Consider the following 10,574-nt stretch of genomic DNA (forward strand, 5'->3'; position numbering starts at 1 on the left):
GTGAGCAGTTGCATGTGTTCGTTGCGTCTGTGCCAGGAATGTTCCGTACGACGGCTGCGATTAAATTTGCCTCTAAATAACTTTAGAAAATTGCGTGGCACATGTCATTTAAGGCTGTATGTGGTCCTATTCACCTATGTCTTCGCTACTCTTCTCTAAACATCTTCAGTTTGGGCTGTCAGTGTCACTGTCCATTTTTCTTATTAACACACCTCAGTTGAGTAGTTGATCCGCCTTTTATGGCGTTGGTTATCATTCACCCTTCAGTAGGCCCAATTTCCTCAATAAATTGTCTCCTTGCATCACCACACTGAGTACTCAAAACTCAAGATTTCTACATCAAATTTAGTGATGGTAGAACACCATCACGTCTTCTTATTCAACCTCAAACAAAACTTTTCACTACAATAAATATTAACCTGGGATCCGACACGGAATTCATGTAGGCCTCGATTACTAGGCATAGTGGAGCAAGAACAATGAAGTAAAACTTCACCCAGGATATCGTTCCAAATTGATGAAGGCCCACTGCACAATCCAGGCAAGAAGAGGAACTTCCTTACTGAAAGTTCATTTGCTACTCAACGTAGCAGTTAAGCAACCATTATTACTCTCATCACTCTGCACAACTGATAGATAACATATGCCTAGCTCCTTCCATGAGTGCTCATTGCTGAAATCTAAAGTAACAAAATTTCACAGCGCGCCGGATAACTGGCAAAATGACGGGCGCTGACCATATGATCTTTGTCCTGTTTTCGTTTTGACCAATACTGTACACAAAGGCAAAAACTGAGTTCAGCATTCCGTGTGAACCACCAGCTGAGGCATGTAAGGCAAGAAACAATTTAAGTTTCCCAAAGAGGCGGCTGTAGCAAAAGGCTTAATCAGATCTAGTGTACCCACATTTAACTACCACAATCTAAACAGCGAGAAGTAAATTTTAGAAAACTGAAGTTTTGCTTTAAAGATGTCATCAGTACTTAGTTAGCGCTCTTTCAACCACTAAAGAGCATTTCTTCCAAATGTAATCAGCCAACGCCATTCGATGAGGTGTTAGTTTTTTATTGAAAACGTTTTCTTCCAGACAAAAGTAGTTGCAAACGTTGGTGCCATACCTCCGGCAAATTTCTTTAGTTCCTGCCGCTCAATATGAGATCAGGAGCGATAAATCTAAACAGGTTTACCTCCTCTGTAGTTTCCAAAAAAGTAATTCTCCTGCAAATCATTGAGCTGCGGTTGTAGCAAAACACAAAAGTTCAGTAAAACGGATTTTGGAATATGTCACTGTACATTATGTGAAGATCAAAAAATCTCTCAAAGCTTGAAATGGCAAACATTTTTTTTCGTAAAATGTTGTCATTGGGTACTGTAGAACAACTATCACACAGCCAAAATAGCTTCTTCGGCAAAGCTGGGCTTCGAACAGCAGCAGGTGCCTCAGAAATACTGAGTCAGTAGAGATCACGTGAGCTCATACTTTCCCTGTCTGTTTAGTTCATTCGTGTGCAATGAGACGTCGACCAGGTAGGATCTGACAGCTGTGAATCAGCCCTCACTTTTTCAGTAAGACGAAAACTTCGTTTCGGACCTTGTACAAAAAGCACTTTACCGCAGCTGAGCTACACTGCTGCGTGATGACGCATGTCATAGTATTCATCTACATCTACGTTTATACTCCGCAAGCCACACAACGGTGTGTGGCGGAAGGCACTTTACGTGCCACTGTCATTACCTCCCTTTCCTGTTCCAGTCGCGTATGGTTCGCGGGAAGAATGACTGGCCGGAAAGCCTCCGAGCGCGCTCGAATCTCTCCATTTCTACTTCACTACAGAATAAACTACTAACAGCGACAAACGCGCCACCACCGGTTGCATGCAATCTCTTCTGTAAACACCGTCTGTGCCTTTGTAGAAATGTCGGCAGAATTTGTCTCTGGCTTCAGCAAGCTTACCGTACCTATAAAGATTTCAGCTTCGGTGCTTTCTATCAGTGCTTGAAGTTCTGGTACTTAACCAACGCAGCTTCCACAGTTCACGATTACAATACCGACTGCTACTTGGTCCTTGTATGTCCTGACTTCGACCCACGCCCAGTCCACGCCACACAACCCCTGCTAGCCGTGTAGACACCTGCTGTGTAGTAGACTCCTGACCAATCCAGTAGAACCCGAAACACCACCCTATGGGGCGAATCGAGGTATCTGCAGCCCACACGGTCGCAGAACCTTCTCAGCCTCTGATTCAGACCCTCCACTCGGTTCTGTAACAAAGGTCCGCAGTCAGTCCTGTCGACGATGCTGCAGATGGTGAGCTCCGCTTTCAGCCGGCTAGCTAGACTGGTGGTTCACCAAATCAGATAGCCGCCGGAAGCCAGAGAGGATTTCCTCCGATCCATGGCGACACACATTGGTGCCGACATGAGCGACCACCTGCAGATGGGTGCACCCTGTACCCTTCATGGCATCCGGAAGGACCCTTTCCACATCTGGAATGACTCCTCCAGGTATGCACATGGAGTGCACATTGGTTTTCTTCCCTCTCTTGCTGCCATATCCCTAAGGGGGCGCCATTATGCGCCTGACGTTGGAGCTCCTCTGCGACTGCCTGGACCTTGCAGAATGAGGGGCAACCTCTGGAACAGGAAAAGCAGCTTCCTCAAAAAGCCTAAAATTAAAGGAGTGATTGTCCTGAATGAAGTTCACGGCAGAAACGACGGGTTGGGGTACGCAGGAAACGTCTTCCCTACAGAGTGGTTGCTGATGTACCAAAAGTATATATTGAGGTGACAAGTCGTGGGACATTTCCTAATATCATGTATGACCTCATTTCGCCCCGCCTAGTGCATGCAACTCGACCTGATATGGTCTCACCATAGATTTGGAAGTCACCTGTAGAAGTACTAAGCCAAGCCGTCCGTTGCGACGGCAGTGTTGCCTGTGCAAGATTTTGTGCACGAACTGACCTCTCGATTAAGTCTCAAATTTTCGCTGGGATTTACGTCGGGAGATCTGGATGGCCAAACCATTCACTTTAATTCTTCAAACTAATCGTTAAGTTACAGCCTGGTGAGAACTGAATCGTTGTTCGGGAACATGACTTACATGAATCGCTGCCAAAGATCTCGTAGTTCAGCTGGTGCAGAGGACCCAGTCCAATGCATGTAAACACCAGTTTCGTGGAGCTACCACCAGCTTGCACAGTGCCTCGTTGGACTTCGGTCCATGGCTTTATAGAGACTGAGCCACAATGGAGACCTACCAACTCTTCCCTATTGAAATCTGGACTCAGCTGATGAGGCCTTGGCTTTCCAGTTGTTTAGAGTCCAACTGATACTGTGACGAGCCCAGGAGAGGCTGTTTGGTTGGCTATCAACAAGAGTGCTTTTGCAAAGTCCACTGATGCCAAATTTCGACGTACTGTCCTAATGGATACGTAGGTCGCACGTTCCACATTCATTTCTGCGGTTACTTCACGCAGCGTTGCTTGTCTATTAGCACTGACAACACTAAACAAACGCCGCTGCTCTCGGTCGTTAAGTGGAAGTCGACCACTGCGTTGTTTGGAGAGAGTTAATGACTGAAATTCAGTTTCCTCGACACATTGACTGTGGCTCTCTAAATACTGAATTAACTACCGATTTCAGAAGTGGAATATCCCATGCGTCTAGGTCCATTTCGCGATCAAATTCCCCTTCGTGAGGCAATGATCACATCGGACACCTTTTCACATGAATGACCTGAGTTAAAATGACAACTCTACCAATTCACTGCATTTTTTATACCTTGTGAAAGCAATACTACCGGTATCTGGGTGTGCATATCGCTATCCTTTGAACAGAGCTCAGAGGTGGCAGATCTTGGCACTGAGTGCTCGTCTACCTCACCAGACACTTTCTCCATTTAGTCACATTTCCTCCTCGAAATGTAACCCCCGCTATACTGAATCCATTGAATCATAGGCTTGCAACTTTTTGAATTTCCATGAAAATTCGTTTTTAAATTGTTGCATGCGGAAAACGTATACAAACTCTTCAGGTATCTCGAAGTTTAAATCGAAACCATTAACTCCAGAAGTTGGAATGTATTAGAAGCCTATAGACTCGTCCAGCGCCAGAGATTATTGGAAATAGTTCCTAGCTTTCTCGCGTATCGGTAGCACTTTGTCCCCGACTTGCTCTCTTCCACCTAACTAAAGGCTGAAAGGCAGCTACTTCCAAACAAATAGCTTTCTAAAGAAAAGTCATTTACTACTTCCATCATACTCTTCAATGAAGTTGCCATCGGTGAACGATTTTCCTCGTTCTCCCATCTTGTGAACTATTCTGTAACTTGGACTGATAAGTTCATTTCCGATAAAATTTATCCTGAAATTTCCATGTATTTCTAAATTACGCTTCATAGGCTCATGTCTCACAGCGCAACTTTCCACAAAACTTCAAACCTACTGATCCCGAAGATTGTACTCTTCCACAAAGGCAATTTCGCAGGTACTTCGCAGTCCTTAATTTCCACCAAGTACTTTTATGACGTAAGTTTAATTTGTTTTTGATATCACTACATACCTTTCCTCTTCATATCAAGCACGTGAATGTTTAGTGTACTCCGAATAATAGACATTTCTAAATTCATGAAGTGTGTTCAGGTAATGGCACATTTTCGAATTTATATCCTTTCTGTTCCCTGTTGATTCTTCTGCACACAATATTACCCTTTTCATGAGCCATATACGGTTTCTGTGAGTTTCCAACACATTGCATCACTTTTTATTACTGAAACGTTCCTCTACACAACAAATATTGTGGAGTTACCTTGTTTTTTCATGAATTTTGTTTAAATTAGCGAGTTAATCATTAGGCTTACGGCTTCACCTTCCTTTAGGCCAAACTGGTAGTCAACTGCTAAAACATTCTTTTTCATTCTCCTGTTACCTGCCACTGATCTCTTCAGAACAATGTGTATATTTTTCTAAAAGCCCGATCGCCTGTCTCTGGTCTTACGGGCTCTACATACCAGCTTTAATAATCCTTTGGCTGACATTTCCTCCAACGATTTTGGAAGTTAAAAAGGAATGTTACCTATCCCATCTGTCTCGCTTGAGAAGTCTTCCAAAGCTCTATTAGACTGATTCTGATAATGGCTCCCCTAGACCTTCCATATAGACTCCCATTTCTTCATTGACTGAATCAGACAAGTCCTCCAGTCTCAAATGACTCCAGTGTGCTCTTAGCACCTATGCACTATCTCCTCTTGTTTAACAGTGAGATCCCCATTGTACTCTTCCTGTCGACACCCTTGATCTTAATGTCACCACAGGTTTACTGCTTTTCTATAGTCTGTCAGCCATCAGACAATTTAGTTCTACATTTCTGCACTTTCCCTTCACCAATTTCGCTTTGGCTTCCCCCGCACTTCATATCTAAGTCATTCGTAAGTGACTGACATTTCCGTGTTTACAACGTTTTTGTACTCTGTTCGTCTAGAAATTAAAATACTTATTCTCTTAGGCAAATGTTTGGTATAATCATAGTACGGGACGGAATTGCCTAGTATAGTACTATTCATTAGTGTCTACTTCGAGGACATCATGTTTTTTTCATTTCTACGCACTTCATTTTCATTTCTTGCATGTTCGTTCTTTAAGTTTTCATCTTCTGTCTGCTCAACATTATCAGATTATGGACTGATCACACTTGCACCTGGGTACACGAGTAGTCCCACCATGATGTGACCTCGTTTGAAAATCTGATGTAAACATGTCCTGTACGTGTAAAGCAATATGTCCACTGTATTGGCATTAAAGAATTTGTTACGTAACACTTCTATACTTCATAACTTCTAAGGTAAAAATGAAAGTAACTGACTTAATTTTTCATTAAGTTATATTCTAAGTAATAAAGATACTTAACTGACTATTGCTGCCCTTGGCGAAAGTAATACTGATACGCTGCAAACTTAACACTATCCGCCATCTGTACGTTTGCTCCAAAATTATGCCTGCATAGACAGTTATACAATAGCCCGCCATTCGGTCACTGTGTGGCTTAACTCTCAGGGCCAGCAAAAAAATTCTGATACAATTCGATTCTATGTACACCATTGTAATAAGTTAAATTATTCGAGGATTCGGGAAGGTACAATTCTTAAAGGATGGCGTTACTGGTGTATTTACATTAACTAAATTAAAATTATGGTTCAAATGGCTCTGAGCACTATCGGACGTACCATGTGGGCATCAGTCCCCTAGAACTTAGAACTAGTTAAACCCAACTAACCTATGGCCATGACAAACATCCATGCCCGAGGCAGGATTCGAACCTAGCCGGCCGGTGTGGTCGTGCGGTTCTAGGCGCTTAATGCTCAGAGCCATTTGAACCATGATACGAACCTGTGACCGAAGCGATCGCGCGGTTCGACTGAAATGCCTAGAACCGCTCGGCCACACTAGCCAGCAAATTAAAATTATATATACTTCTAAAACAGCGGTGTTAGACGTCATGTTCATGCATTTACTGGACAGTCATTAAGATATCACAGTACACCATTACATTCACAAATTTTCACACCTTGCCAAATTTGTGTTCCTTGTAACTTATCCACTGTATTTTGCACAACGAAGAAACCTCACAACAGTTCATTAACATGCAGTCTTTTGTTGTACAAACGATAGGTTTCGGAACACTTGGAGTTCCAGCATCTGGTGTTAATTTCAATAGTGAACATATTGTTACACGATAATGAGGGAAGATCCTGAAGTGTCAGATAAGGAGCTAAGCAGCTAAAATAGCTACAGTGAATTGAAATAGACATAATACTACGTTACTTAAATATAAAATCACTTGACCATCTAAGGTCATCCTCACAATATTTTCGTGGAATCTAAGGTTCCGCGTCAAAAAGGATAACGGGACCTACAAAAATCCGCAAGAAACTCCGATTATGTCCGGACAAATCACAGGAGCCTTGAAACATTTAAAAAGCAATAAAGCGGAGAAGAGAAATCACATTGCATAGAATTACATACACAAATCCCAAAAAAAGGTTTCCCCTATGCTGCACTACACAACACACAGGAATACTGTACAGAAGTAAATGCTATCCCTCAATACTAAGGCCGAACTTGACCCATAGTGCAGGCGCAATGTGAAACACACATGACGGGTGAACTGTTTAAACTGGAAAAGCTAGATGTAGAACCAGCCTGAATGTCATAATTAAAATATTTTTCTGGTAAAGGGCAATGCGTTCGTTGATCTTTATCGAGAAAATTCGGATACTCAGTGTTGTGGGACAAATTAAAATTTTAATTCTTCATTGCCATCCTCTCTACAATTAATGAACGTACTGAATTGTCAGAAGTATTTTAGTTAATTGACATTCAGGCGGGCTACGGTGTGCGTATAACGTAATTCTGTTCCTTGCTTTTGTTCTTAATGTACAGGTCTTACCTCTTCACGTTACGGTTCCGTCCTTTCTTCCGTTACCTCCAGCTTTTCCCGTTAAGTTTCACTCTCATAACTGAAACTTCTCATGGTTTGGTTTCAGTGATCGAGATTTTTTTCAAGCACCTCATATTCGCCGTTAACAGAAATTATTTATTACACAATTGCAATTTCGGCCTTTGGGCCGTTTTCAAGTGACGTATGCTGAAGCAAAATATTTTTCAGTAGCACTTGAAAACAGCCTTAACTCCGTAATGGCAATTGCGATATTCTACAGTAAACGGGAATATAAGGACTTTTTAAGTCACACATTTCAAGTAGCGCCTGCGCTGTGGGTTGAGTGCGGCCTCAGTGCTTCCGGCTGGTATTTACTGTTTTTCCTTGTCCGTGTTCCCTGTCGCGCAGCAGGGGGAAAGGTCTTTATGGAGTTTGTCCACGCAGTATGGGATTTCTCTCCTCCCGCCCACCGTCCCCCCCCCCCCCCCCACCACCACCATTGCTTTCGATATGTATCGAGAATCTGGTGCCTTTAATGTGCTGTCATGTTGGAATACCAAAAAATATTTCGTGGTTTCTCCAGTTCGCTTTTATAGCTTTGACGTGAAACCTTGGGTTCAATGTTGAAACTGAGGTGAGGATGGTCTCAGATGGCTAAGATTTTTTTGGACGTAACGTGCAGTTGCATCTTCCAATCTAATACATTTTAGAAAACAAAGACGAATTTTCTTACGACGGTTCAGACTTGACGGTACGCTCCCATTGTCCCATTCTCATTTGCATTTGATAATGGAACTAAATGTTCCGAAATCGGCCATGTTCACAATAAAATTCTGTATTAGGTAATGGCTGTGCAGTTTCTTCATTTTGCATCTGCGAGTGCCCCATAACTGTCTGAACGTAACTTGGTTACGTAATTACTATGTACAGTGTTCCGTACGTTAGAGATATTAGCACTACTAATTAAGTAGTTTAAGGGGGTAGGACGTCAAAATTACCAACTCGGAGCAGGAGAGGCACGACAGGACACTTTAATTTCCACTGTCTACTTTCAAAAATTCATAACTTTTCAGCATGACTAGGAAGGATTGAGAATTCACTCATAGCAGTGGATGTTTGAAAACATAACGAAATAATTTTTTACATGTGAAATTTCATAATTTCACTTAACTAATAGCAACATTTGTTGCTATAGGTACTTACCTTAATAAGAGACAGTTCGATGAATTTTTCACAGCATACAAACCTTACTTAAAGGTGTAAGAAACTCTAGAATTTTCCAAATCTATTAAACTGTTGTAAAAATTGAGGTAATTAACTACAAAATGTTTTTATAAATATGAAGTTTAAAATAAAATAGATCGTTTTCATATATTACATTCTAGTTTTAACACCGGTAAGTATGGCATGTATGCCGAGCAAAATTCATCGAAGAATCTCTTATGAAGTGTACCTATAGCAAAAATGCACCCATTACTAAGTGAAAAAGAGGTGAAATTTCACACAAACTTGTTAATTTTCGATCTCCACTACAATGTGTGAATCCTGAATCCTTCCTGGTGATGCTGACAGTTTTACGAATTTATTTGTAAAAGTATAGACACTGGAAATTAAAATGTCCTGTGATCCCTCTCCCACTCAAAGTCGGCCCGTTTAACATCCTATCCCCCTTAACCTTGGATTGGTTAGTGTCTAAAAGCTTCCATTTGGAGAGGGCATGAAAACGTCTCAAGATCAAGGTTATCCTAAACAGTTCCAATAATTGTCTATCCAATTGGAGCGGCATGGGCTGCGTCGTGTCTTAAAATAATGAGATCGATAAGATATAAAGCCTATATAATATCTGAAACTGCTTGCAGCCTGAAGAACAGCCGGCAGTAGCTGAAGAGGAAGTGGGTGGGGCAGCCATGAGCACAGAACGTCCACAACCGTCGGCCTCTCCTGAACACCTCAAGTCCGCTGAAGAAGCAGAGCGGGCAGCCATGGAAGTGCTGCCGCAGCCTTCGGCCCAACCTGCGTCGTCACAGGACCTCGTGGCTGCCGAGGCATCGTCTGGTGCACAACCAGGCAGCAGCGGCAGCGGCAGGCGTGGCCACAAAGCAAGCTCTAAAGCCACCAAGGGGATGCTCTTCCTCAGTCTGTTCGGAGCCAAGTTGGGTTAATCCCTGGCTCGTAGATACGTTGCTGCTGGCAGTACCAATTAAACTTCAAATGGAACTTGTTTATACCTCACTTTTATCAGACGCTAAAAATGTATTGAACGTTAATGCGTATTTGTCTTCAGGTTTTTAGATTTTTAGTGTCACATAATCGGTTGCACGATGAATAGTTACCGTTAAGGTGTGGAAATTGCCATACGAAGCGCTGAAGTTTGTATGCAGATGAGGGTTAACACATTTTAAAAGAATGGTTGTCATAAGGTGTCTGTTAGCAAATTAGAATTTTACGTGACTTGGTGTATCCTTAATAAAGTCCTATGTTAACTGCAGTTGAAATATTTTGTCCATCCTCATCACCACCTTAAAATTATGCAACTACAGAAAAATTTAGTTTCCCATGTAAATTAAGACACTACCTATTCCACGAGGAAACTCTCACCCTACTTGAATAATGTTCAGTCACATACAAGAGTTTTTCGTTGGTGTTTCCTGCTTTAACAGCACCTAAGTGCCTGTTCAGCCATGAAGGTTCTGCCCAAAGCACCCAAATAAAATAGATTTGATTCAACTCATCCTGGTAAAATGTCAGCTGCGTTGGAGCTAAAATTAAGCTACGAAGTGACCAGCCAAAGTGTCGTCTTAAACAAATTACTGGATCAAGCAGAATAAAAGTGGGACATATTCAGAGTTGTAGGCAAAAACGGGTAACCTCGCAAGAAGCGCGGCTTACTGCGCAACGGTTCCCTTCAGAACTGAAATGAAGAATTAAGATCTGTGAAATACAATGAAGTGAGTGCTAAATGACTGAGAATACACTAGAAAGACAAAAGTAATTATAGCAGAAATGAGATCCGAGAAACTTCAAAATTGGCGATGAAGTTTGCCACCTTGGAACCAAAACAATCTGACGGATTAAGCAAGGAGTATGTGAAAAGATTAGCACCAGGCAAAGAGGAACCTCAGAAGTCTATTGGTGTT

The 10,574-nt window shown here is 42.1% G+C and overlaps 1 protein-coding gene across 1 annotated transcript in view; it reads left to right on the top strand.

Moving 5' to 3' along the window:
* The window catches only part of LOC126272451 (uncharacterized), a 70,048-nt gene extending 60,123 nt beyond the window's left edge, over positions 1-9,925 (top strand). Inside the window, exon 8 of the mRNA XM_049975328.1 lies at positions 9,297-9,925. Coding sequence (XP_049831285.1) covers positions 9,297-9,599 — 303 coding nt within the window. The 3' untranslated portion in view covers positions 9,600-9,925. The remainder of the gene's footprint in view (positions 1-9,296) is intronic.
* Positions 9,926-10,574: the final 649 nt, after the last annotated feature.

This window comes from Schistocerca gregaria, chromosome 5 (genome assembly GCF_023897955.1).
Source record: "Schistocerca gregaria isolate iqSchGreg1 chromosome 5, iqSchGreg1.2, whole genome shotgun sequence".
In the NCBI taxonomy this organism is placed as follows: domain Eukaryota; kingdom Metazoa; phylum Arthropoda; class Insecta; order Orthoptera; family Acrididae; genus Schistocerca; species Schistocerca gregaria.